General features: G+C 45.0%; 12 protein-coding genes across 12 annotated transcripts; 8 read left to right on the top strand and 4 right to left on the bottom strand.

Moving 5' to 3' along the window:
- Positions 1–6: 6 nt before the first annotated feature.
- Positions 7–1,159, top strand: FA14DRAFT_39565 (uncharacterized protein). The gene has a single exon (XM_025502291.1). It carries the CDS (start codon positions 145–147, stop codon positions 1,120–1,122), a length of 978 nt encoding a protein of 325 aa, XP_025355579.1. The 5' UTR covers positions 7–144; the 3' UTR covers positions 1,123–1,159.
- Positions 1,114–2,667, bottom strand: FA14DRAFT_160495 (uncharacterized protein). Its single transcript, XM_025498705.1, has one exon. It carries the CDS (start codon positions 2,616–2,618, stop codon positions 1,197–1,199), a length of 1,422 nt encoding a protein of 473 aa, XP_025355578.1. The 5' UTR covers positions 2,619–2,667; the 3' UTR covers positions 1,114–1,196.
- A 146-nt stretch (positions 2,668–2,813) lies between these two features.
- FA14DRAFT_160494 (uncharacterized protein) lies at positions 2,814–4,648 on the top strand. The gene has a single exon (XM_025498704.1). The coding sequence runs from the start codon at positions 2,845–2,847 to the stop codon at positions 4,513–4,515; it is 1,671 nt and encodes a 556-aa protein (XP_025355577.1). The 5' UTR covers positions 2,814–2,844; the 3' UTR covers positions 4,516–4,648.
- A 113-nt stretch (positions 4,649–4,761) lies between these two features.
- On the top strand, positions 4,762–6,350 carry FA14DRAFT_145019 (putative translation initiation factor eIF2 gamma chain). Its single transcript, XM_025497262.1, has one exon. It carries the CDS (start codon positions 4,895–4,897, stop codon positions 6,299–6,301), a length of 1,407 nt encoding a protein of 468 aa, XP_025355576.1. The 5' UTR covers positions 4,762–4,894; the 3' UTR covers positions 6,302–6,350.
- Positions 6,351–6,355: 5 nt separating this feature from the next.
- On the bottom strand, positions 6,356–7,622 carry FA14DRAFT_171936 (uncharacterized protein). Its single transcript, XM_025500362.1, has one exon. It carries the CDS (start codon positions 7,594–7,596, stop codon positions 6,493–6,495), a length of 1,104 nt encoding a protein of 367 aa, XP_025355575.1. The 5' UTR covers positions 7,597–7,622; the 3' UTR covers positions 6,356–6,492.
- Positions 7,623–7,759: 137 nt separating this feature from the next.
- On the top strand, positions 7,760–8,751 carry FA14DRAFT_171935 (alpha/beta-hydrolase; the record flags this gene model as incomplete). The annotated part of the gene is made up of 2 exons (XM_025500361.1): positions 7,760–8,304; positions 8,368–8,751. Exons 1-2 carry the CDS (start codon positions 7,765–7,767, stop codon positions 8,749–8,751), a joined length of 924 nt encoding a protein of 307 aa, XP_025355574.1. The 5' UTR covers positions 7,760–7,764.
- Positions 8,752–8,784: 33 nt separating this feature from the next.
- Positions 8,785–9,920, bottom strand: FA14DRAFT_178646 (uncharacterized protein; the record flags this gene model as incomplete). The annotated part of the gene is made up of 2 exons (XM_025500863.1): positions 8,785–8,888; positions 8,963–9,920. 2 exons carry the CDS (start codon positions 9,918–9,920, stop codon positions 8,785–8,787), a joined length of 1,062 nt encoding a protein of 353 aa, XP_025355573.1.
- Positions 9,921–10,435: 515 nt separating this feature from the next.
- On the top strand, positions 10,436–12,026 carry FA14DRAFT_164246 (TAP42-domain-containing protein; the record flags this gene model as incomplete). Its single annotated transcript, XM_025499871.1, has 2 exons — positions 10,436–10,457; positions 10,654–12,026. The coding sequence occupies 2 exons, from the start codon at positions 10,436–10,438 to the stop codon at positions 12,024–12,026; spliced, it is 1,395 nt and encodes a 464-aa protein (XP_025355572.1).
- FA14DRAFT_160492 (Sld5-domain-containing protein) lies at positions 11,943–13,280 on the bottom strand. The gene is made up of 4 exons (XM_025498703.1): positions 12,575–13,280; positions 12,395–12,510; positions 12,254–12,326; positions 11,943–12,187 (listed from the first exon to the last, which is right to left on the bottom strand). Exons 1-4 carry the CDS (start codon positions 13,162–13,164, stop codon positions 12,088–12,090), a joined length of 879 nt encoding a protein of 292 aa, XP_025355571.1. The 5' UTR covers positions 13,165–13,280; the 3' UTR covers positions 11,943–12,087.
- Positions 13,281–13,336: 56 nt separating this feature from the next.
- Positions 13,337–15,536, top strand: FA14DRAFT_171931 (uncharacterized protein). Its single transcript, XM_025500360.1, has one exon. It carries the CDS (start codon positions 13,408–13,410, stop codon positions 15,415–15,417), a length of 2,010 nt encoding a protein of 669 aa, XP_025355570.1. The 5' UTR covers positions 13,337–13,407; the 3' UTR covers positions 15,418–15,536.
- Positions 15,537–15,864: 328 nt separating this feature from the next.
- Positions 15,865–18,365, top strand: FA14DRAFT_160491 (uncharacterized protein). Its single transcript, XM_025498702.1, has one exon. The coding sequence runs from the start codon at positions 16,330–16,332 to the stop codon at positions 18,136–18,138; it is 1,809 nt and encodes a 602-aa protein (XP_025355569.1). The 5' UTR covers positions 15,865–16,329; the 3' UTR covers positions 18,139–18,365.
- A 1,016-nt stretch (positions 18,366–19,381) lies between these two features.
- Positions 19,382–25,689, top strand: FA14DRAFT_145015 (uncharacterized protein; the record flags this gene model as incomplete). Its single annotated transcript, XM_025497261.1, has 5 exons — positions 19,382–21,801; positions 21,922–22,675; positions 22,736–24,241; positions 24,314–24,403; positions 24,503–25,689. 5 exons carry the CDS (start codon positions 19,382–19,384, stop codon positions 25,565–25,567), a joined length of 5,835 nt encoding a protein of 1,944 aa, XP_025355568.1. The 3' UTR covers positions 25,568–25,689.
- Positions 25,690–26,074: the final 385 nt, after the last annotated feature.

Raw genomic sequence — 26,074 nt, 5'->3', positions numbered from 1 at the left:
TGTATGCTTGTGAAGGGCACACACACACTGGCACGGGATCTTATTAAGCCCAGTAAAAATTTCAAATGTGCCGGCGCGCTAATCGATTTCTTCTTACCTTACAACCGAGCAGACGACCATCACCATTATACAATATACAGAAAGATGTCGATCCTAAGGCAATCTTCAAGCTATTTGCTTCATGCAAAGCCCATGATCGCAGGAACCTCGAAGCAAGTACGGTGTTTCACTTCTGGTGCTCGTTTGATGGAAGAAGATGCTGCTGCCGCATCTCAAAAGCTCAATGCTGATTTCGCTGCCGCCCTTCGACGTGCGATTGCCGGTCAGCAAAAAGGACCAAAAAGTGAAGGTGGTGAGCAAAAAGGACCAAGACATGAAGGTGGTCAGCAAAGAGAAGCAAGAAGTCAAGACGGACAACAGCCTGCATCAGAGTCCAGAGTAAGGAAATCTGCAGACTTCAGAGGGAAAAGACAGACAGGCGGAGATCGTTCAGCCACAACTAACAGACGAACAAGGTCTAGATTATTCAGAAAAACAGGTGACGTGCAACCCGTTGATGATGGAGCACCAATGGCAAGAATACAAACCCAAGTAAAGCCAATAACGAATTGGGAAAGTGGAAATAAGGCCGCAGTACCATACACTCGAGTACCTTATGCATTACCAAAAGTCGATCTTGCTTCTTTAAAAGAAAATCTTACAAAACAAAATACACCAAAGACATGGCATCCTTTGAAAGAGGCAAACAGACTTTTGTCTCTTAAAGGCACTTCAAACTTTACACTCGTACAAGGCGGACGAAAAGATCCCACCCCTGTTGCACGATCGGGCATCAGTCAAGGTGCGGAGCCTGTTAAACTAGTTGGAAGGAATGTAGGCGATAACGCCGATGAGAAAACCATCTCGATAGCCAAAGAAGCAAAGGAAGCACGCATTCAAGCAATTAGAGAAAATGTGGGCGGTGATTATAGTCGTTTCGATGCAAAAGAGTTTGTGGTTGGTAAAGGTGAACTTTCAAATGAGGTTGCTCAAGCCGTAGCAAGCAATGACGATATGGCCCCAACCCATAAAGGATACACCGCAAAGAATATCCGCCAAATTCTCAATCAGGCTGGAGCATGACCGTTTCATAGACATCCAACAAAACATTAAATGATTGTAAAATACACTGGTTGCAAAATTCATCATATACACCTCTAGAAATCATCTTCTTCTTCCTCTTCACTTTCATCATCGCTGTCGCTATTACGATGACGTCTAGGACCTGCCCATCCCCAACCTGATGCTTCCATATCTTCCTCCTCCTCTGCCTCCTGCTCTGGATAATCGTTTCGATAAAAGTCTTCGTCATTGCTATCTTCATCTTCGCCTTCCTCGTAAGGATCATCACTGTCTAGCATTTCCTCAGAAATAAGACGACTGCCTTGTTCGATTGTATCTTCATCTTCTTCCCCAAAGAAATCACGCTCTGTCAAGCCAACAAGGGTTGCCATCGCTTCAGGTGCGACCACTGGGCCGGTTTGAGCACTGAGACTTGCTGTAGAGGAAGTCATATTGTTGTAGGACGGCTGTCGCTCATGACCTGCAACCTCGGATGGCTGTAGACCAATATGAGCAGCACTAGCTGCCAAGTTTGAAGTAAATGATGCCTCCTTCTCTCGATAGTAGATGTCGTACACATAATCATCCTCATCAGAGCTATTCTCTTCCGAGTCTTTTGGTTGCTGGAATTCAGCATCAGCAGCTGCGTCAAGTATATCTTTTGGCGGTTCAAGGTCTTGTCCTTTGAGGTAATCTCCCAATAGGCCTGCAAACCGGCGATCTAAAGAGTCCATCTCGCTATCGACCTGAGTCTGCTGTTTGCGTGCACCTTTACCATTGACATCTCTTCCTAATGGACTTCCTTCCACTACAGCATCAATGTAACGTGGTCTTCGAGAGTATGGTGTAGGTCGACTACTCAAAATTTCTGGAGGTCGATCTGCCCTAGCACTTGTCTTGAGGTGTCTCTTCTTCAGACGAAGACTACTAGAGCTATTGTTTGCTTTTAATGCATCATATAACGATCTCCTTGAAGTTTTGGAAGAGGAAGAGTGTACGACTTTGAATCGGAGCTGTGCTGGATTTGGACTAGAAGTTGAGGACTTTGAAGTCTTAGGTGTTGTAGTCTCATCTTTGTTTTCCTTTTTCTGCGAGTCATCTTTCTCTTTCAATTCATCCTTTTCAGGTCCGGTGCTCGGCTTCTTTAGCTGTGCAATACGGTTTTCAAGCTGCTTTGTCTTTTCCAAATTATCAAAGGAGGATAGCGACACCGTTTCAGCCAATCGAAAAACACCTCGATCTGTCAATCTACGTTTTGGCCTTGCTTGCGTTACATCTTCAGGGCTTGTACCTATCAATGATGCATCCGATTCTTTTGATTCTCTTTCTTCTTCTGATCGTAATGTTTCGATGCGTAATGCTGTAATGGGATCAACGCCACGCTTTCGTTTGATTCGTAAGATTAAAGAACCTTTTGGATCGTATGAAGGGCTATCCGGTCGACTTGCCATTCTTGAGGAGGATGGTGTGCTCTTATCATTTTGAATAGAAGTTTTTTGTTGAGATGCGATCGACATACCCGGATCATTGATGGAAGCTGAGAACAGATCAATGCAATGAATGTTTGGACGGATGTCATATTCATGCCGGAATGAGATTCTATTAGCGTATGCTTATTCTTTAAGCACAGGGTGGAGACCAACACACAAACACGCGTTAAAAGCACACGCATTCATTCGCGTTGGAATTGTTGCTTCTGTTGTTCACTCTCACAACCATTCTTGATAGGATATACCGGTTAAGATGGCCATGGAGACGCATCTTACAACACTCAGTGCTACTCTAGACGCTATCTCACGTATACACAACAAACCATCAAGATCGTCATCCCGTCCCTTTACATCTGCCATCTTAAATACGCACAAATTGGACGTACTTGATTTCATTAGAGATGCCGATCAATTTGAGGCAAATCTATTCTGGTATCCTCCCCGAACCGGTGATGCAGGAGGTTCAAATGTTGCAGGACCATCATCAAGGTCACGAGACGATCATGCCAAAGCGGCCGTGTCAGCACCGGAAATCAATGTAGCTCCAAGATTACCCGAACCGAAAGCATTCAATCCACCAACACCATTACGAAAAGCAGCAAAAGATGCAGAAGCTCGTGGTTTGGTAGAGTTTGATGCACGTACACTACTCAAAGCTGCTCAAAAGCTGACAGATAATTACCACAGCGTCCCTCGAGCTCGAAAGCACATAAAAACATTGCTGAAAAAGCATGCTGACCTACAGAGAACTATACGTGAATTGGATAACAGTGTTGCCGAGAATGATGCTTTGATCGCTAAAGTCCAAACTAATCCAGGCCTTTTCACTTCTGGCGGGCGTGTTTCCAAATCTGGCGATGGGAATGCCTCTCTGGATATCGATAAGATACAAGAAGACATACGCAGGGAAGAAATGGAGATCTTGGCTATCGAACAAACGATGGAAGATCTACAAGAACAAAAGAAGAGAATGAAGCAGGCACCGTCACGCTCCAAAACTGCTACCACTCCTCGCAAGTCCAGTCAAGCGACGCCAAAGAAGACAACAGTACCAGCTTCCACTTCACAAACCAAAACGCCCACTCCAAGATCGTCCATTGGAGATAGAACAACTCCTCGCAGCTCAGTCGGCTCAAAGACAAAAGCTGCAGCAACACCTTCACCAAGAAAGTCTGCAACAAAAGACAAGAGCCCGGCAAAAGAGCTACACAGCACACCAGCAAGGGACATCACCGCTCAAGTTGAGCCTATTGCTGATTTGGCTGATGAGACTATCAGACTGCAGCCATCCAAACGCATTGAGAGCGAAGGTGAAGAGAATGCCAAAGTTGCCCGCCAGAGTAGCATTGATACTACTGTCACAGATGAGAGGGGGTCTGCAATTGAGACGTCAGATGAGCTTGAGAGGATATGCGAGAACATATGGGCAATGTTTGGTGATAATCTTCGCTATGCTGCTCCCTCTACGGAATCGGCAAATGTGGAAGAAACGATTGAAATCCTGCAGAATCTCAGTCTTTCTAAGGATTCCAATTCTAGTCCAGACATTAGCACAGCAAGTAGCAATGTAACCGGTACTACAGCTGCAACATCAGGTAGCACGATCAGCACATCTGCACTCCCTAACGCTGGTCCTCCTTCGCCGACGACGGTTATTGCTGCACGTATACTTATTTCTATGCTCAAATCTGCTGCTCCTCATTCGGAAGATATAGAGGAGTTGAAGAAAGATGCATCTTCTTGGTGGAGTACGGAAGGTTCAAAAGCATATTCACAAGCTAGTAGAGGCGATTTGGATATGACAAGTCTCGATAGCGGCGAAGCGTTGGCCAAGAAGTCTATATATGAGCTAGCTGCAAAGAAAATTATCAAGTTCCGATTCAAAGGAACAAAGCGTGTGGCACAATTTGCTGCTCATATCTGAAATTTGAAAGCATTCATTCGTTCATGGTGGCCGTGATCACGGTCGATAGAGTGCGTCTTCCGACACGTGCAAGTCGGTGTATTCTTAATCTTATTTGTATCTTAGACTGTGCTATTCTATTCTAATAATGTACAAAAATTGTATTACCAATTTGTAATCATTTTTTGAGTACGCACACGCGTGACTAGTTCAGTGCTTATAATTGCTGGTGTATGAGTGATAAGCTTTCTCATGACTGTGCAAGCGCGACAAAATATTCACAATGCTTTAAGCGGCCTGGTGGAAAACTTCTCGCGCGAAGTCACTTCCACAACTCGAGCGACACTCACAACTGAATTGACCATCATCTACAACAATCACATTTGCGGAAAGTGAAAAGATGGCGACTGCCAACGGTACAGCTGATGGCGTTTCCAACATCACAGAAGGAGTGGATTCACTTTCACTTGATGTGACAAAACTTTCTCCTTTGAGTCCTGAAGTGATTTCTAGACAAGCAACGATTAACATTGGTACGATTGGACATGTGGCACACGGAAAATCAACAGTTGTAAAAGCTATCTCTGGAGTACAAACAGTTCGTTTCAAGAATGAATTGGTAAGAAATATTACCATCAAATTGGGTTATGCGAATGCAAAGATTTATAAATGCGATAATGAACAATGTCCAAGACCGGGATGCTACAAATCCTATCCTTCTGGAAAGGAAGATACACCTCCTTGTGAACGATCTGGATGCGGTGGAACGATGCGATTGCTACGACATGTCTCTTTCGTTGATTGTCCAGGTCACGACATTTTGATGGCTACCATGTTAAACGGTGCAGCTGTGATGGACGCAGCACTCTTGTTGATCGCCGGAAACGAATCTTGTCCTCAACCTCAAACATCAGAACATTTGGCAGCAGTTGAAATTATGAAACTACGCGATATCATCATTTTACAGAACAAGGTCGATCTAATTCGCGAAAATGCTGCTGAAGAACACTGGCAAAGTATCGTCAAATTCGTAAAGGGTACAGTGGCTGATGGAGCACCAATCGTACCAATTTCTGCTCAATTGAAGTACAACATCGATGCAGTGAACGAATACATTGTCAAAAGAGTTCCAATTCCCGTTCGAGATTTCACCACTTCGCCTAGACTGATCGTCATTCGTTCTTTCGACGTCAATAAGCCAGGAGCTGAAGTGGCTGATCTGAAGGGTGGTGTTGCTGGTGGTTCGATTTTGAGCGGTGTTCTACGGTTAGGACAAGAGATTGAAGTTCGTCCAGGATTGGTCACAAAGGATAACGAAGGAAAGACACACTGCAAGCCAATTTACTCAAAGATTGCATCCCTATTCGCCGAGCATAACGATTTGAAATTCGCCGTTCCAGGTGGTTTGATCGGTGTGGGAACAAAGATTGATCCTACCCTATGTCGTGCTGATAGATTGGTCGGTCAAGTTTTGGGTGAAGTCGGAAAGCTACCACTTATTTACGTTGAATTGGAGATCAACTACTTCTTATTACGGAGATTGTTGGGTGTTGCATCTGGTGACAAGAAACAAACAAAGGTGCAAAAATTGGCAAAGAATGAAGTTTTGATGGTTAACATTGGTTCAACTTCTACCGGTGGTCGTGTGATGTCAGTCAAAGCAGATTTGGCAAAGATTTTCCTCACTTCACCTGCTTGCACAGAAATTGGTGAAAAGATTGCATTGAGCAGACGTGTGGATAGACATTGGCGTTTGGTTGGATGGGGTACAGTGCGTGCGGGAACGACTGTTGAAGTGGACAAATAAAGGACTTTCTATAGGATATGGATCGTCAACAACCAAAAAAGATGACGAGAAGATGGTTTGGTAACAGGACTGTACATTGTTTCTATTTCTTACCCTGTTTTCACATTTGTTCTCGTATTCAATTCTCTTGACATAAATCCTTGTAGCGAATGAAAAAGTATAAAGCTTGTGCATTAACAGTAGAAAGTATTTTACATGAACATATCGTCATATCCATTATTGTTGCCTGGTGGAGGCATATCATCCCAATCGGGATCACCCATGTTCGGCCTTCTTGGACCTCTTCCACCTGGCCCTAACGGTCCATTACCACCGGGACGGCCTGGTGTACCAAAAGGTCCTGGGCCGCCAAACGGATTGACAGGATCAAATCTTGCTCCTGGTGGTACCATACCTCCTCCTGGACCGATTCTGCCTGGCTGTTGGAAGCGATCACGGAACATTGGATGATTAGGTCCAACAATCATTCCGCCTCCATCATCACCTCCTGGTAATCTGCCTGGTCCTCCACCGAACAAGGGCGGAGGACCACCAAAACCTCCTCTGCCAAGTGGATCTAGGTCTCGATCTCCGATTATGAGAGGATCACGTCGTGGAGCCAAAGGCGATGGGTAAGCTTCGTCCGGGTCATGTTCTGGGTAATGAGGTCTGGCCGGTCTTGGTTGTTGAGATTGAGAGGATGAAGATGGTCCTGCTGAGGATCCTTGATCGTTTTCTGATACTTCTTCATATCCATCTTTGCGTAGGCCTGGTACTAGCTTTTGAATAATCTTTACCTGGAAACCGAATACGAAATCAGATAATCTACTAGATGATACGAAACCGTTCACGAGAGGTTCATTGGTGGTTGATGGCCATGGCCAGTAGTTTCTTGATGTGAAGCGATCGGTTTCCACTTCGTAGCTTTCTGTTCGATTTGACTCTAGAGCGGTGGCGTGAATAAGCAAGCGAGCGCCTAAAGAAACAATCTTAACGAGAAAAGTCAATGAAGATTGTTCGTGTGCGTATCGGAATGTGTAGGAGCCAGGTCCGGAGGCGTTCCAGCTTGATGGAAGTGCATTGTTGGGATATGACTGTACTCTGGTGTCCGATGGATCATCAGATAAGGAAGTTAACCGAAATGACAATCTTGTCAAAATTGTGTGTACCAATAGAGCTAGTGCATCATGTGGAGAACGGACTGTGCTACCAGATTGGCTTGATGAACTTCCGCTTGCTTCGCCGGACGTTGATTCGGAGGAAGGTAGAAGCCTTGGCAGTTGTTCTAGCAATGCTGAAGGATCTAATAGTTGCATGTTGAAGTGAAGATCGAATTCACGATGATGGTCTTGATTCCAATGAATCTCAATGTATGCGGCCGCGTGTCTTAAACTGAGCGTCGTGGGGAATCTTTAGCGTCAATCATTAAAAATGTGCACAGACATTAGCAACAACTTTCTTCTCTTTCCCCGAGATACACCATCATGGAGGCGATTAAGAGGCTATTTCGACGCATAACCTCCTCAACAGAGAAGAGGACAATCTCTTTTGGAGAGAATGATCGACAATATGTGCATATATATCTACCGCGCGATCACACCCCATCAAAAGGTGTGATACCTTTACTGATCTTTGTCCATGGAGGCGCATGGGTGAGCGAAAATGTTGGAATGTATTCAGACTTGGCTCAACATATTGCCTCAAAAGGAATAGCTGTAGCTCTACCCGAGTATAGATTGACAAGATACAAAGATGTGACACCAGAAAACCCAAATACGATCTGGCATCCGAATCATCTGGAAGACGTCTACGAAGGTATCCGAACAGTCTATGCAAAAGCAGAAAGTTTGGGTTATAGAACCGATCAGACTGTCCTTGTCGGACATTCTGCCGGAGGATATATGAACTTGGCCATGGCGCTGGATAGCACAAAGGCAAATGATGGGAAGTCCGATGATCTGATTCGCGATCTTCCACAGTTGGAAGCTTTTATCGTCAAATCGATCAAAGCATTCGTATGCGTGGTGAGTGTGGGGCAATCGAAAACATTGAAGTGACCGGGATACTGACATACCTCTATTTTCTAGGAGAGCATCTTCTCGTTGGTCGATATGCTAAAGCAATATCCAACCTACAACTATTTCACCACACCTGCATTTTATCCTCCTAACTCGCTAAGCAGTGCCAAGGAGCCGTACTTTGAATTGGAAAAGGCCGGACCAGAAAGTTGGCCTCTATACCCTTCAGGATCGTATCATCCAACAAACCCGGACATGCCCAACTTACACATCATTCACAGCAGCGAGGATAGCCTACTCAATAGTGACTATAACGAAGTGGGAATGAAACTGTTACGTTCTAAAGGTCTCAATCTATCAGTTGACCTGCAATCGTTCAAAGGAGATCATGAAGATTTGCTGCACACACGTCCATTTTGGGATAGACTTATCAGCATTGTACAGTCATCATAAAGATCGATCGATCGGATATATACCCATTCTCTTTCAGAAACTTGCGATCGCGCTCAAATCGTCTGCATTGATCCAATCTGATCCCACTTCGAGTAGAAGCTTGTTGACATTGTCGCGTGCATAAGTGGGCCAATTAGCTGAAAAGGTTCAGACGTAAGCAAAGTGTGTCAGTAATCTCTCGAAACTAATGTCTGCATCCCTGAAAACTCACGAGTATCCCAAATGCGGGTCTTGATATTATACGAATGTGCTTGATCAATTGCAACTGAGATATTCTTACGTTGATCATCGGTGGCATTGTCGATACCCTTCCAATTTGTAATCGAACCCAAATTGGTGCTAGCAATTCCGCAAATGGTATGATCATAACTGTGCGATGTTCCATTGACCGTGAAAGGTGCATCGAGCTTGCCTAATGGACAATCAAAGTATACGAATCGAGGTGAAGGTAGATTAATTAATTGATTGATTGGCGTATTTCCCGTTCCGATGATCGTAATTGGTCCAGGAATTGTCTTGTTCGTTTTTGCATCGTATTTTGTCAAATATCCTTGATCTGCCAAAGGTTGCAAACATTTGACAATATAAGGGAACGTTTCATTTCCGTCTGTTTTGATATCAATGAGCAATTGCAAAGGTGTACCTAAACCCACACCGGCACTATAAAATCCAACTCGTGAAGTAGATGAAGTGTTAATCTGTGAGTAAGATTGGTTTTGTAAGTTGGCAAAAAATTTAGCTTCTGGAGAATTGCTGTGAATGTGATTCGCCTCATTTGCTTGATCGATCGCTTTTTTCAATGGTCTTAAAGTGAGTTTATCAAATGTTCTCTCTCTTGATAAAGCAAACGGATCATGTCCAACATATAGTTCTTTATCATCAGGATTCAACCAAACGTCACTTTCCATAGAATAAACTCCGTTTGCTAAAGCGTCCAAGATAGGCACATCACGCCAATAATCGTTATGTGAATGAACTGGAATCGGAAATATATTCCTTGACCAGTCTGCTGGATGTTGTAAAATCGTAGCACCTGCTCCTGGAAATACGGCGTCTGTTGCATCTAGTCGCTTAGCGTTGTCTGGCTGTAAACGGAATGCATCAACAAGTACCACTTGTGAAACAGCAACGGCAGCGACTGTCTTGCTAAAGAGTGACTTGAAGGACATCATTGTCACTTGAGCAATTGACGGTAATGGAAACGTGGAAGAGTTTTGAGGGTATATGTAATTCATCAATGCAGGTTGGACTTTCGAGCTGGCTTTTTATACCTTTATTGTTTCATGAATTCTTCTCTTCAGGAACATGCTATCCATGCAAAAGAAGAAGTTTTCTTCTGAAAGAGAAAGTGAAAAGACGGAGACCGAATGTGTCCTTCGGAAAAACTTAAAACTTCATACTTGGTGGAGGCTTTAGCGTTAAAATATGAAATGAGATTCAGGCTCAGGATATCCTATCACCATTCTTCTCCTTCAACGGCCCCGCATGATTAGAAGTATTTTAGTCACTTAGGCCACGTTCCTAAGTGTTGGTCTGGCGCGCTAGCTGGGCAAAAAAATTGGCAAAAAAGGAATGCGTCCCCACCTGGGTTCGAACCAGGGACCTTAGAGTGTCACTGTAGTGATCATTTGAACCGTAAACGGCTCGTAGAAATAACAGCTCTACGATGCTAACCAACTGCTCCATGGAGACGAATTGCTTGAATGGTGCCGAAGCGGGTCGGTATATAACCTGAAATTATTATGTGGCCCATCTTCAGGCCGTGCGTACGGATTTAAGGTTCACTTTTAATTCCTAAAATGAACTTACATCTTCTCACACCTTCTCTTCACGCCACCAATCAAGTTATCATATCACACAGGATGACTTCAGAGACGACAAGTTCGGGATCATCATTGACAGATCTGCTGTCTGCAATCTTTGCTCAGGCATCTGGAATCTCGCACGCAGCAATTCCATCTACATCAGCTTCAGATCATGCCAGTGCTCTCTTATCATTGATTCGACAAGCAAGATCACGCATTGATGCACTCTCTCTTATTTCTTCAAATGATTCGATTGATGACCTGCCAACTTCGTCATTGCGTGCTGTCTTGCTAGGAAGCGTATATGCTAACATTCTCAGCACAAGCCGTACCAAACCGGGGGACTTTACTGCAAGAAAAGATATACTAAAGCAATGCAAAGATGCATATCGTTCTTTCCTGTCTCAGCTGGTCTCTCTAGGCATACTAGATCGCTCTTCATCAAGCGAGTATGTTCGTTCGCTTTTCTCACAGGCAGAAATGGTCGTCAGGTCAGACAAGTCTCCCGTTCCAGAAGCAGCTGCGGCACGCAGAGCTGCAAGGATAGCAGCAATGAAGCTAGAACGAGCTCTGGTGAATGCATTGGATACCTACCGAAACGCCGCTCGGGCTAAGTCTTCAGCATCAGGTGCACTTCGGTCAACCAATACCGGACTCGAAACGAGCAAGTCATCATCAGTCGCCTCTGCAGTTCCTGACACAGCTTTCGATCTCTTGATCCTTCCAAAAAGAAGCGGAGATGACGAGGATGGAGACGAAGAGAAAGAGGAGAAGAACGATGCATTTGTTGGAGGATCACAGCAGGATGAGAATGGAGTAAAAACACCAACAAGCTTGCGTTCATACTTGATCATGTTGTGCCATCTTCATGCTCTACAGTCATTCTCAGCTTTGGATTCGACATTCACGGAATTGACTCTACTCCAGTCAATGCCAGCAGATGCCGAAAGAGAGTCACAAGCCCGTGCAAATCAGGAAAGACAAGAAGTGGAACGCAGAAGACAAGAAGGAGGTGATAGTGACTGGCGCTTAGATCAGCGATGGGGCTCTTCCAACGATGGTCCATTGATGGACAAGAAAGGTAAACCCTTAAGACCATTCACTATCTTGCCGGGCGAAGGTAACTCCAATCGTGGCGCAGGCAGTCTAGGTACAGCTCAAAGTCAGCTTGACGAGCGAAGAAGACTTCAGTCTCAGGTCTTCCAGCATAGTCATCGCTTGCCAACAATGACCATCGATGAATATCTTGAAGAAGAGGAAAGACGTGGAAACATCATCCAAGGAGGAGGACAGGCGTCTGCTGATAAACCAACGACAAAAGAAACATTGGCTCTACGATCCGAAGGGTATGGCGTCGGAACACGAGAGGCCGAAGAAGCAGAGGAAGAACAACGTCAAAAAGCAAACGATTGGGACGATTTCGCAGAAGCGAATCCAAAAGGAGTTGGTAATACAATGAACAGAGGTTGAGCCTCTATTAATCTAATTGGACATGTTGTTGTATTATACAGTGCTAATTGTGTCTTAGTGATCACAAAAGAACAATCTTACCCGTTGCGATCAAATGCTGGACAGATCGGAAGCGAACCAAGTGCACCGAACCTTTCTCGAAGTGTACTAGCAATTCGATACTGTGGATGGGAAATTCAGGTCAGCTTGCTTTAGTTTGTGTCGAAGCACCACCTTTCCTCACTTACCCAGGGAATCTGAAGGTACCGCATCCTTCTAAGCAGTGCACAAAGACAGGTGCATCAAGATCAGGTCTTGTCACTGTAATCATGGGAGTGAGAAGTGTGAGGTCAGTGTTTGGCCATGCATGATCATGATGAGATACGTACCCATATCACCTCTTCCGCTAGAACCGGAAGCAGCCCTATCCTCTAGAGATTGCATCGTTTCTGGAAGGAAGTCGAGAACCGAGGAGTGAAAGTGCTGAGAGCGTATTTGATTGAATCTGTAGAATAAGGTGATGATTAGTATAATGCATAAGGACCTGCTATTCTTCACTGAATACCTACTTTACCGCATACCCTCTCTCTAGCTCGGATAAGTTGGATCGACTGATAGGGTCTTGACAAACAAAAGCGGCATTCTGTTCAATCTTGTCCAATCTACAACGAAGATAGCTACGTAAAAGCCATCGTGCCCTTTCCACATCTAGCTCTACCAAAGCCAGTCTTACATGTTCCTCTTCTGCTGTTCCTGAATCGGCCGCTAATGAATCTATTATATTCACTTGTTCTTCGATTTGCGAACAGACTCCATCAACTGCTTCTCCTTGCCATGGCAACAAAGCTGGGGCTGCTCGCTCATTTGCCCAAGATTGTCGTAGTATAGCGACTGGTGCTTTTCGCTGTTGTGCCAAAGGTCTCTCTGTGGAGGATCCATTCATCTCTATCTCTAGATCATCCTCGTCATCAACAAGGTCTGGTCTCCTACTATTTTGGTGACCTCCTTGTTGTGGTGAAAGCATAGCAGCAATTGGATTGGCTCTTCTTGTCGCGCTGCCATTCTTTACCGGCGTGGAGTTGGAAAGTACTCCAGTCTGTCGAGATGGGCCTGCGAGTTGTTCATCGTCATCATCGTCTAATGAGAAGAAGTTAGACATGTTCCTTAATGATGGAATGTCTTTGAGGATGGAGTGAATGAAAGAGTTGGCTTTCTGTGTTACTTCCGTGTAAAGTGGTGTGTGTGCCTGTTACGCGTGACTTTGCTGCAATACTTCTTACGCGTTTAAGAATAAATGCATACACACTCACTCTCCCTAGCACCTTTTATCATTTCAATCAACACCAACACTTTTCTTATCACAACTGATCAGGATTGGAAGGATAGACACAGATGGCAAATCATGGTCGAAAAGCACGCGGTTGACGATTCCATCGAGTTGCTTAATGGCATAGACGAGCCTAATAAAAGAGCTCGTCATGAAGATGGAGAATTAATCGTGGATACTGCACCTATCACTGAGGAGCAAAGTGATATTCAAGTGCAAGATCCACGGATGATACCTCGAATCGGCGGATGGAAATTCGAAGAAGGAGAAGGACCAGAACTCGAAACGATTCCACTGGATTTTGATGTAAATGGAGATCCACAAGAGACAGAAGCAAAAGTATGGGAAATCCTACGAAAGGGAAGCCGAAAAGAATCACAAGAAGAAGCAGAGAGTTCACTTATGGCAAAGAATGCTTCTCAAGCTTCTGCTCCCGATCGGATTCTTTCTCGCAGATCCCATACAGGTACCCCAGTCGCAAATACACCGCCACCACCTTCTCGTCGTTCGAGACGATCCGCAGCACAGAGAGAACAGATAAATGAAGTACCAACCACGATCGAGGAACTTTCTCAGGCACGGACGGAAGATGTGCAACCTGTGGATATCCAACCTGCTTCGGCATCCATCGATCTTGTCACCTTGTTCGACCATAATTTGACGATATTGATACCTGCTTTGACTCAATTAGTGGATACTGCTGCATCGATACCTGGCTTTCTCAAATCTGAAATTATTCGGCTTTTGCAAATCAAAATTCAAGAATCACAAGAGACGAATGGCTCAGGTAGTGAAACGCAAGATGATGGATACCTTAGAACAAAATCACAGTGGGCATTCGAGTTGGGCAAGATCAACGGTGATCAAGTCATAAGTGGACCCGAAGTAGTAGAATCAGACGATGAGGCGGAAAGGCTAATCATGATGGTGGAAGCAGTCTCTAGCGAGAAAGAAGGGTATGGGTATCGTCTAGAACGCGCCACAAAGCAAAGGGCGAATGATCTGCGGTCAGATGTCCATACGAATCCGTGGTTTAATGCTCAAGGACAGCCATTCAGTGTAATTTATCGGATGCCTTTGCATTTAGCTGCAGATCGCTCCAGTGGTCATACATCGTTTGCAACGCAACATGCCTCCCAAGAAAAGTCTATTCAACAGCAAGAGCTGGATGATTTACGCGAAGAGCGTGATCGACTAAAAAGAGAATTGGCAATTAGTACAGAAGAAGAGAAATCAGCCAGGGAGCAGTCTACTTTGCTCAAGCAATTGTATGATGAAGCATCTAGATCAAACATGGAGGCTGAAGTTGAGTCAGAGAGGTTGAATACGGAGAACGTACAGCTAAAAGCTCAACTTTCAGAAGGAATGGCCAGCGTTCGAGCCTTTTCAAAAGCAAGGGTGACCGATCTGGAATACAAAGTACGTCAATTGACCGGAGAACTACATTTACTGACGGAGCAGAATCGTTTAACCGGCAATGACATCAGACGAAAGGCGGCTCTATGGGACGCAGCTGAGGCCAGAGAGCAAGAAAGACAGGCAGAATTGGCAAGAAGACAAGCCAAACGTGAGACAGAAAGAAGGGCATTGCAAGCGCAAATCCTAGGGAGTGAAGCGATGACTGAACCACTCAAGAAGCCACACGAGTTATTCTTAGAAGTCGATCTGGAAAAAGAAAAGATTGATGTGGATGCCAAGATAGAGCAAGAGAACATAGAAAAGGTGGAAAAAGCGCAGCAAACGCAAGGGGATGCCGGTGTTGATGATGATGAAGATGAACTTGCAGCACTTCAACGTGAAGCAGCAGAATATGGAGCATTGGACACACTGTTAGATGAGGGAGACCGATCACGTCGATCGAGAAGACAGAGGAGGACGCCGGCTATTCCGCAAGATGAATCTTCCAAAGTGGAACAAATCCAGTCAAATGAAGAATTGGCTGAGACTATAGATCAGAATCAAAGTCAAGCTTTATTATCTGCTTCATATGAAGTTGAAGATCAATTGGGATTTGTCGATCAATCGGCCAATGAACTCTTGACATCAAATGAGGATCAACAGGGCTTATCCCACGTGCAGCAATAGCCTCTCTTATCGCATATGCGGGGCCCCGATAGATTTGAGTAGGGTTGAGAGCAGTGTTTATGTACGAAGTATGTAACTCTAATATGTATACTATCTGTATGTTTATACTTTTATGCACTATTCTTCATGATCGCCTTGTCCGAGAAACAGATGAAGGGGCTGGCCATATTGAAACTTCTGATCTTCGAGGTTTAGGGAACTTAATAAGTTTGAAAACTTTCAAACTTTGGAGTAGGCAAGCAGGCAGGCAGGCACACACAATTGACAGATCTGGAGAGAAAGTTTTGAAACTTTTACAACGCGTCATTTGAGACTGGTAAAGTGCATACGCCACTTAGACCCCGTATTATTATACATGCCTGGCAAAGGGCGTAAAGGCATGCAAATCAATAGAAAACGCGGGGAGGGACTGACTGTGAGTGAAATTTAAACGTTTCGATTGCACGGCGTAGTATGAAATTTCATGAAATTTTTGACTTTCTTTTGGAAATTTCTTATTCAATTACTCCTTTGCACAAATAAAAGATTCATGCGCAGTTGATTCAATACCATCATCATCACTTCGGTCAATTATCCATCAACTGCTTTCCTTTGCTACTCTATCCTTACGCTCATTCCTTCTATAAGCAAGACGTTTTGCCCGTTGGAAATCTCATGCATCTCGTTCGTGGAACGTTGATCACTTGCGACGCCCCTGTCAAACAAATCATTTCCGCTTTAAACGATCAATTTCAAGGTCCACAAAGGTTCGTGATTGAAGATTTAGACGAAACACACGTTTTGATTAAATCCGATCGTCTTACCTGGTTACGCGGAGAATTGGAACGTGAATTGGAAAAGAATACTTGGAGACCTGAAGAAGTCAAAATTGCAGTCACAGCTAGAGAAGGTGCAAATTAAATAAGAAACAAGATGAGTGTTGCAAGATCAGCCATCTTAGCCAGCATGGCAAACTCTGTCTCTTCTCAAGAAAACAGCTCCACTTCCACCTTATTGCCTCCAGAAATCCTTTCTCAAATCTTCTTGGAAGTGGATCCACATACACTCTACACCTCCATTCGTGCTCTATCGCGCGGTTGGAAACAATGCGTTGAAGATCGCCTGATGGCAGCCGAATTCGAATCAGGCCGTTGGAGAGTGGGACTTCGTGTCGTGCGTAAGCCAAAGATGGGCGCACCTTGGCGTGGCGGTCGTGCAGGCAGTCGTGAGGCGGATGCACCTGGCAGCAATTGGAACGAAGTTCGATCTCGTGTCAGTCAACGTGCTCAGCAACAAGGCTTGAATGAAGAGCAGCTTGTTCAAGAAGCACGTCATGCTTTTGCAACCTATGTGGCAGCCCAATCTGGCTCTTTAGAGGATGAATTAGAACCTGCGTTATCTGGACAAGGTTCAACCTATGATCATGGTGCACCAGTCTTGCACACTATTCCTATGCAATTCAAACGTTACGACAAAGCGTCTACTACTTTACAATTCAATACTCCAAACGAAGAATTACATGCTTTGTTCGAAAAAGAAAGCAGTAGGCTCGATCTAGACTTTGGTATCATCTGGCGTTTCCCTGGTGATGGTCAAGATGATGCCGAGGAATGGGGTGATGCCGATCCGGAGAACGGTTGGTTGAGCCGCTTCTACTGTTCCTCATTCGATACAAAGAAGATCGAAGATTCAGATGCAGCATCAAAGAAACTCTCTGAACCACTTAAACTGCGATCTACACCCCTAGCCAGACGTGTGCGTCGTGCAATCACTCGTGCTGACTCAAATGAAGAAGGGGACGAGGATGACACAGGAGAAACTTCTGTTGACCCATCTGCACCTCTCGAATGGGATGATCGTGGACATGAATATGCTGCTCTTTCACTTTCACTCGGGACTGAGTTCTTTGTTAGACGCTCTGCCCGCGCAAATCACCTTTTGCGTCGATTGGAAGCAGAAGTTGAATCAGCAAGAAAGGCCAGAAAACAAGCAAAGAAGAAACGTTCCAAGATGCAAAGCACTCTTTCTTCGCAATGTTCAACGCCATACCTGCGTAGTCCAAACCGAGCTCTTATGGCTGTTGATGCTTCCTCTTCATCTTCGCTAGAAGTTCCTGCTTTACGTCTCCACCAAAGCTTGACGACACTCGATTCGACAAGAGCAAGTACTCCTTCTACGGGAAGTGTTTGCTCTTCAGGAACATGTACGCCTTCGACGTCCAATACCCCTGCATGGAAGCTAGACAGATCTGCTTCATATGCTGCAATTGCATCCACACCACCATCAAACCCTCAATCAAGACGTGGCTCTTCAAGCAGCAGCGGGACAAGAATTCTGCGACCAGTCCTATTCGGTACACCAAAAGAAAGTGTTGCTCCTCTCCCATCAGTTAATGCAAGCGGATATACATCTGTCCAACATCAAAGCTTAGCCGATGGAAAAGAAGAAGAGATGAAAGCAGAAAAGGAGGAATATATGACTGGAGATGTGAGCATGTCGAGTGAAGAAGATTCATTCGATTCAGGTTCGATGACAAGATCATCTTCATCAAAAGGATACGCATCCAAGGTTGCAATCTCTAGTCATCATTCCGTTCCACGTTGTCATTTCTCTGCTCGTTTGGTTCGCATTGGTTCTCAAGCCAAGGAATGGCAAGGTGGTGATTCTTATGGTCGTAATGCTGTGCGTCAAGCTGTTTTGCCTGCGAAAACGTCTGTTGCCATATGGGAATGGTGCCGCTAGGAGGCTCACAATCTTTCGGAATGTGATGCATTGAAGTTGGAGTATCTTTTGGATGCGAACCACCTCCTCTTCTTCCTAGCGGCTTTATGAGTGGTGAGCGTGTGGCACATATAGAATGTCGAATAGAGCTCATAGACCCATAGATCCCCTTTCTTTTTGTTTGGCTATCATTAATATCAATGTACTTTTATTACTTTTAGTTTTAGCAATACAGTTATCATTTTAATATGCTTTTTCTCTATGGTGACTAGGTAGGGTTAGCGTATTGCATTGCGTGCTTGTTGTGCTCCACACATCCAAGGCAGCGGAAAAGGAATGCAAGGGCTTCTCTTATCTTTTGACTCTTATTGTGTGGGTTCTGGATTTTAATCTCTTTTTTATTTTATTTTTCCGCGTGTGTGTGTGTGTCTCTTTAAAAGCGCTGAGCATATGAGACTTTGATTGATTGCAACCTTGGCATACAAATACATTAAAAAGATCTTCCCGACTTCATCCACTCTGTATGACAAGATCCTTACCTTCTTTGCTCGTATTCGCTATTGAGGGAAAACGAGTGATCAATTGATCAGATTGATGACGGTGGATGCTGTGGTGAAGATAAAACAGCATGGATCGTTCACCGGCTCTTCAGCCGACGTCGGGAGGAGGAAATAATATTAACGCAGCAGGAGGAGGAACAGGAACAGGAACAGGAAATGGTGGAACGAATGCTAATGGGAATAATGCTACATCATCATCATCAACTATCAATACAACACCTTCAGTCACACCCGGTAAACCTTCTTTAAGTCAACAAATCTTACGAACTTTTCGACCTAGAGCTTCAGTAACGGCTGCTCCTTTTGTCTCTTCTGCAACAGCATCACCTATGGCAAGGGCAATCGATCAAAATGGTATTGCAGGATCACAAATTTTGAGTCCGATAGATTCAGAACAGCTGCTAGGAAAGCCTACTGTGACCGCCACTGATGCGAATCTAACCATCTCTGGTATCACTCCACAACAAGGCAAAGCCGCTGCTTCACTTTCTTTGGAAGATTATAGAGGTCTATTGAAAGATTTACGAAATTTGATTCCAGCAAAGAATGGGACAAGCTCTTCGCAAACCGCACAGGAGCGGCGTGACGTGGCCTTTCAGTATGCCTTGAGTGCAACACAGACGCTATATGCAGCGATAAAAACAGTCACTGAAGCAGAAGAAGCGGCAAATGATGCAGAGAATGTCGATTGGAATACTCATCAAATGATCCAACCAGGACCACCACAAGCTGAAGTCTTCAGAACATGTCTCCTACTCTTGACCCAGGCGAAAGCTGGTCTACTACCACTCGCTTTCTGTTTGTCAATCTGTGAATTGGTAACAGCAAGTGTTCATCTATCGGACCTACGTGCAAATCGAGCAACAAAAGCGGCAAGGGAAACGAGAAGTGGTGCACCCGGCTCGCAATCATCAAAAGCATTGGATGCTGATCCTCCTTTGGCAAACATAGACCGAGCGGCTCTGTATGCGCTCGTCTGTCATCTTTCCGACCACACACGCGGCAACTCTCTTCCTAGCAAAGAGAATCAGTACGAGACTCGATTGCCTGCACTGCCGATGCAATTGAGAGCTTTGGAGGTCTTATCGTATGAAGGAAGAGATGTGGCAAGCTTTCCAGGCTTACTCGAATTCCTTGGCGATGGCCTATTGACGAGTTGGGAGGAGTTGCAAGTCTTAAGAAGGATAAGCTCAAGAGAGATTGTTGAAGGAACAGCAAAAGATATCACGCCAGAGCAACACGAAGAGCAAACAATAATACTGGAACAGCTCACTTTGAGAGAATGGACTGTGCTTTCATCACTACACTTGATTACGTCCATCATCAAATTCTCCTTCTCAAAGCTCGATCTTGGCAGTGTGGAAGATGTATTGACGCACGTTGCTGATATGATGCACAATTCTACATCAATTGCGCATAAGCAACCTTCAAAAGGTCGAGGCGAGCAACAAGAGCGACGTGAAGTGCGAAAAGCTCGCTCCAAGTCCAAAGAACGTCGCCCGTTGACAGAGGGTTATGATTACTATGGATTGGATACTTTGAATCAATCGGATACACCAACTCCCAATGCCACGCCTCTTGGAGGAATGACCCCAAAATTGGGACCAACAGTCAATACGACAGCAGCGGGAACGAGCGTAGCTCCTATAGCTCTGGCTACTGTACCTCCCGTTTCGTCGGTAGGTGCTGCTGCTGCCGCTGTGCTTGCAAAATCTGATTACAAAAGCGAAGATACTCGACCGATATTACAAGAAACAGATGTGCGAGCAGTGATCAAATTAATCGATTCCACCTTGCGATTCGGCTTCATGCCTCCTAGAAGTGTGAACGGTGTAACGAGTACCATCTGTTGTATTTTGGGACATCACATCGTTGCGCCGAACAAAGAGTCAGATTGGTCAGAATTGGCGAATGGCGTGTTGGCCAATCTATTACGAAGTCATTGTGCCAACGCCTCGATTCGATGTGCAAGACAGATGTTAATGGAGGATCCGAAAGAGCACGATCACGAAATCACACTGTTGTGCGGTGCTGTGGAATTCTTACGAGGAGCTTTATTGCTGGTCGCGCAAGCCGAAGAACAAAGAGGTTCGAGTGCCGCACAAACACTCAATACGAGCTCAAAATCTGGCTCGTCATCGAAAGAAGATGCCCTGGCTCCATACATCACTGTTCCACTCCTCATACCCGCACTTTCTGGAGCACTTCGCAGGCATGCTGACGTACTAGATATACAAGTGTTGAATCTTGTCTCGGAAATGCTTCCCCTCAAGGACGGTCGTCATATATTAGGCAGTCGGTTGACGCAAGATGATTGGGATCTATTACTGGATTTGCCCGGAATTGCAAAGCGCCATCTACACGATTTCCATAACAAGCTGGGAAGGCAAGCACCTACATCGCAAACAGATCAAATTGAAGCTTCAACTCCTGCTGTTATTGAAGCCATGCTCAACCTTGTTAGCCGGCTAAGGTTATCCAACCTAAGAGCAGTCGAAGAAGGTAAAGAGAGTGGAAAAGAATTACCTTGGACACCAAAGTTGGCCTCTTTGTTGCTTTCTCTAGCACCCTTTTTGTCGGACGAAATTATTGTCGACCTGGTGGAGTATTACAAAGCGAGGCACCTGTGTTTGCCTTGTACGACAGATTGGATTCCCAACGTACGATCGCTACTCAATGCTCTCTTCCATCGACATGAGTTGTTGAGAAATATAAAGTCTCAATCGTCCCGCGCATCAGCAGAGAAGGATGGAAACTTAGCACGCACAACGCTGGTCAAGTTCCTATTTGAGCATGTTTACGAAACTGTGCAAGATCTTCCACAGCATCGTTCTGCGTTATTGCTTGGCGTCATCTTACCTCTAGCACAATCAGCCTTGGCATCTGAAAGTGATCCATTCGTTGAGAAGACTATGAGACATGCTTTGATCGACGCAGCTGTGACTGCTATCAGTACAACTGGTGCCGCTGCTTCACAATATGACGAAGAGAATGCAAGTGCAACAGGCAGCGTAGAGAATGTTGGCTCGAATGCGATTGACGAAGAATCAAGCGGGGATGCGATCTTTAATGAAATCATCGGACTACATGAGAAGTTGGCTCGATCTGACACGTCAAATGATCAGTTTGGAAAAGATTCAGCAGCCACAGCGGCTAATCAGCATGTATCATTTGCAGATCCACCAGGATCACATGAGCACAAGCCATCATCATCTCGAACACACTCGCGGAACAGTAGCGCAAGTAACGTCTTTGAAGTTCCCACACCCACTAATCAAAAGACGGCAGCTGCAATGGACGCATCGGTCAGTATCAAAAAGTCAAAGGCTATACAATCTTCTTTGGACTTGATTGCTATCTTTCAGCGACTTGCATTTTCCTCGCCATGGGTCTTGTTACCAACATCTTCAAGAATAAAGAAACAAAGCGAAAAGGCACAAAGGTTGGCATGGGAAAAGCGTGCTCGAACTGCTTCACTCGCTATTTTCCGTATCTTGCTTGATCTGATCAAACCTGCCACTTCCGCAAATAGTGCTACTGGCGCTACGCAAACAGGCACCGTAGCTTCTGTATCTACACCATCAACTGCAGTCCGACTGGCAATCATGCAATGGCTCGTTCGCTTACGGACAGACAGGGAACATCGGATCTACATCGTAGGAGATTTGCAGGATCTTATTGCACCTGCTGCCAACACTCTAAGACGCGGTCCGTTGGCTCCCTCAAATGAAGCGGAAGTAGAAGCTACGCCATCTACAACAGAAGCAAACGGATCAGATAGAACACGTTCGACTACTCGTCGTGACACAAATGCTACTCGTGATGGTGGACGTGATCCTAATAGAAGTAGGTCTGCTGCCGAACGTTCTGCTTCACGTATAAGAGAGGTTTCGCGTGAGCGTGAACAAGGAAGGCGGGAACAACCCCCAGGCTACAATAACGAGAATGCGAGCGGTGCATTCCGTTTACGCAGTCCTAGTCGAACTCGCAATCCGGTAGTAGGAGTGGCCAGCTCAGTCGCATCGGGATCAAATTCGAATGCACCAATCAGCAAAAAGAACGCTGAGCCATTATGGCGTCTGCCCGAACAACTCTTGTTTGACGTTCCTCCGATCGGATGGCGGAGCGATGTTGTGTTCACATATATGCACCCTGAAACTGACAGAGACGCTCATCATCACCATCATCATCGGTATGCTTCCATGGAAGAAGGAGGCGCAGCTCCAATTCCGATGCCGATTTCAGAATATTTGGCAACTTGTATCAATCTATTGACCCTGGACAAAGAGTGGGATCTGATTTCCTACCTTTTAAGTCATCTTCCGCATCAATTGGCTAACAAGCATTTGGTCTGTGGCCCAAAGGCACAGAAGCAAGTATTGGCGTTGCGACAGATCTTGACAAGTCAAATCTTGGATCAAAAGTTCATCAACCAAGTATCTTTGCCTGATGATGTCAAAAAGTCAGATGTATATGCAGTAGCCTATGGTACACTGGCAACTCTTATCAGCTATCGTGCCCTATTCAGTAGATCGCAACAAGATGAGCTCGTAGAAGCTTTCATGGCAGGTCTCAACAAATCTTCCAATACTGCTCAACCTTGCATTCGCGCTTTGACCGTCGCTTGTTACGAATTGCAAAAGAGTATCAATCGACATTTACCCAAAATGTTGGTCAAGATGACAACGGTGATGTCGTCCAGTACAATGAGTGTTCACATCCTGGAAATGATTGCTGCTATCGGTAACTTGCCAAGTCTTTATGCCAATTTCACAGAAACCGATTATAGGCGCATTTTTGGAATTGCATTGCAATACATTCAGTATCACAATCAACGAAGTGCCGAAGAGGATGCCCGATCAAGCGCAACCGCCTTTACTTTATCGCAATATGTGATCATGTTGGCGTACTACAATATCTCTTTATGGTTCTTGATTGTCAAATTACCTGATCGTATCAAATACGTGGAAAGTATTCGAAAAGGTTTACTGCTTGCCAATGAAGGACGGACAAGGGTAGCCGATCAAACAGAAGTTTGCTTTGATTTCTTGGCTCGCTACACGCACAGCAATGCAGAACCAAGACCTCAGCAATCATTCCTCAACCACATCGTCAAAGCGAAAGGGCAAGGTTTACAAAACACTGGATCCGCTTTAACTTCAGGGCCAAGCGTCGCGAGCAATTCGAACACGAAACACTTTTTGTATGGAAAAGGCTTGCTCACCATCTCTACTTTGGATAAGAATGGATGGGCAGAGATCTTGGTTCGAAGACCTTCTGGCACGATGGGCTTGTTGTGCAAACTGGAAAATGTCCCCATCTCTCACTTGCCTGACGAAGATGAAGAAGAAGTCGATTTACCGGCAGCGATGATGATGAACCGCAATACAAAGCCAGAGATAACATCATCTGACCACAATTCCTTGGCTACCTGGGTACGAGAAAAGCTACATGAGCATGAAATGCAAAGCAGTCAACGCCCTCTAGGGCCACCACGTCATGATAAAGCTCGAAGACCTAGATCTAGCTCATTCACTCTGGATAAACGCAGTTCGCAAGCAAAAGTCAAGTTTAAGAAGCGCGATGTCGACGCATACACAACTGCTACAGAGGGAGACATCAGTCATGGCAGTGAGCATGGACTATTGCAACCAGAGTCTGAGGAATTAAAAGCAACGATGAAACGTGTACTGGCAGATACAACTTCCGACGGTCAAGGTTTGACTGTAACGGAGAAGAGTAAAGATGCTTCGGGATCTGAAGCAACTGTTGTGCCAACCACCTCGAACGGCACAACGACTGAAAAGAATGCCAATAGTGGCGAGCAAGGAACAAATTCCGCCGTAAAAGCACGACCCGCAAATACTCGCAACGAACACGCTTTCGATCCTGGCTTCTTGGCTTTACAGCTATCTGCTTATCCAGATGTATCGCCTTCCAATAAGCCTCCGCTTCTCCTACCAAATGAGGCATGGGTGCAAAGAATGGTAAGAGCGGTTGATTTGACACCCACTGTGGATTTCCATCGAATTGGTGTCCTGTATGTAGGAGCAGGTCAAAGAGCTGAAAAGGAGATTCTGGCAAACCGCAATGGCTCTAATCGATACGCTCAATTCTTACGTGGCTTAGGAGATCTGATCACTTTACGTGGTCAAACAGCAGTCTATACCGGTGGTCTGGATACCCACAATGACGAACATGGCAAATACGCATACGTTTGGGGAGATGACATTAGTCAGATCGTATATCATACAACAACCTTGATGCCAAATGATGAAGTGAACGATCCAATGTTTGCACGCAAGAAAGCCTTGATCGGAAACGATTGGGTTCGTATCATTTGGAACGAATCTGGTCTAGAATATGATCCTCAAACGATTCGAACGCAATTCAACTATGTCAGCATCGTGATTTCGCCTAATTCTCGCGGTGGTGCTGAATTGGGTAGCGTGAATGCAGTTGACACAATCTTCTATCGGGTCTCATTGCAATGCATTGAAGGTTTGCCAAACTTTGCTCCCGTTGGAGATGGTCAATTGGTATCTGCAGCAGTTTTGCCCAACTTTGTACGAATTCTGGCTCTTCATTGTAGTTTGGTCAGTCAAATCTTTGTCGCTACTGGCGATAGACAAAGTGGGCAATCATTCAATTACACATCAAATTGGGTTTCAAGATTACAGCACCTCGAACGTGCTCGAACAAAGATTGAATCCGAAACGGCAAAAGCTGCAACTTCTGAACCGGCTGCCGATAATACGCCGGCCAACGAGACTCGCAATGAGGACGAAGATACTCCTCGTGAATCGGGCGGACAAGATGAATATTTCAAGCCCGCACCCAAAGTGGTGAGCGCCAGTGATGCAACTGCTTATAACATTTTACGATTTTGATGACGATATTTTTTGGCTCTAACGATTGTACACCATGCTCTTTTCATTCTGCTTCTTGTTTGTAATTGTACAGTACAATATATGCTACAATTTTTCTTCCATCGAATGAAATGCAATCATTCAACCTGTAAACGATCTTGTTCTCCTATCGCTTTGAGCTTTCTTCGAACGACTGGTAAGATTGGACAACTTTCCGTATCTGCTTTTGGACCTTTTTGATTATAAAATTTTGCACAACATCTGTACAAATCATCGATCAAATGAGAGCATTTTTCTTGATTTAGGTTCTTTTGCATGCATGCTTGAATTGCACATGCGTGTGGATTGCATGGACTGTCGGAGTCTAGTGCATCGGATACCATTGTGTTATATGAATGAAGTGATGATGGTCGAAGCAAAGAGGAAGGAAGTGGAGTACAATGAGTGAAGATTCTAAGCCTGCAAGCACAAGCAAGCCAAACGCGCACACGCACAGTGAACAACAGGTTGTAGAGTGAGTGCTGCCCT

This window comes from Meira miltonrushii (assembly GCF_003144205.1).
Source record: "Meira miltonrushii strain MCA 3882 unplaced genomic scaffold FA14scaffold_2, whole genome shotgun sequence".
In the NCBI taxonomy this organism is placed as follows: domain Eukaryota; kingdom Fungi; phylum Basidiomycota; class Exobasidiomycetes; order Exobasidiales; family Brachybasidiaceae; genus Meira; species Meira miltonrushii.
Note: the sequence above shows the minus strand (reverse complement) of the source record. Positions and strands in the feature narration are given on the sequence as shown.

What these genes read in the sequence shown, in the direction of transcription:
- FA14DRAFT_39565 (XM_025502291.1), top strand. Translation starts at nt 145, where the DNA reads ATGTCGATCCTAAGGCAATCTTCAAGCTATTTGCTTCATGCAAAGCCC.
- FA14DRAFT_171936 (XM_025500362.1), bottom strand. Translation starts at nt 7,596, where the DNA reads ATGCAACTATTAGATCCTTCAGCATTGCTAGAACAACTGCCAAGGCTT.
- FA14DRAFT_160495 (XM_025498705.1), bottom strand. Translation starts at nt 2,618, where the DNA reads ATGTCGATCGCATCTCAACAAAAAACTTCTATTCAAAATGATAAGAGC.
- FA14DRAFT_160492 (XM_025498703.1), bottom strand. Translation starts at nt 13,164, where the DNA reads ATGTCTAACTTCTTCTCATTAGACGATGATGACGATGAACAACTCGCA. An exon ending in TAGCGGAAGAGGTGATATGG is followed by an intron (nt 12,327 to 12,394) that starts GTACGTATCTCA and finishes CCATGATTACAG; the next exon opens with TGACAAGACCTGATCTTGAT. An exon ending in GGTACCTTCAGATTCCCTGG is followed by an intron (nt 12,188 to 12,253) that starts GTAAGTGAGGAA and finishes TCCCATCCACAG; the next exon opens with TATCGAATTGCTAGTACACT.
- FA14DRAFT_145019 (XM_025497262.1), top strand. Translation starts at nt 4,895, where the DNA reads ATGGCGACTGCCAACGGTACAGCTGATGGCGTTTCCAACATCACAGAA.
- FA14DRAFT_160491 (XM_025498702.1), top strand. Translation starts at nt 16,330, where the DNA reads ATGAGTGTTGCAAGATCAGCCATCTTAGCCAGCATGGCAAACTCTGTC.
- FA14DRAFT_160494 (XM_025498704.1), top strand. Translation starts at nt 2,845, where the DNA reads ATGGCCATGGAGACGCATCTTACAACACTCAGTGCTACTCTAGACGCT.
- FA14DRAFT_171931 (XM_025500360.1), top strand. Translation starts at nt 13,408, where the DNA reads ATGGTCGAAAAGCACGCGGTTGACGATTCCATCGAGTTGCTTAATGGC.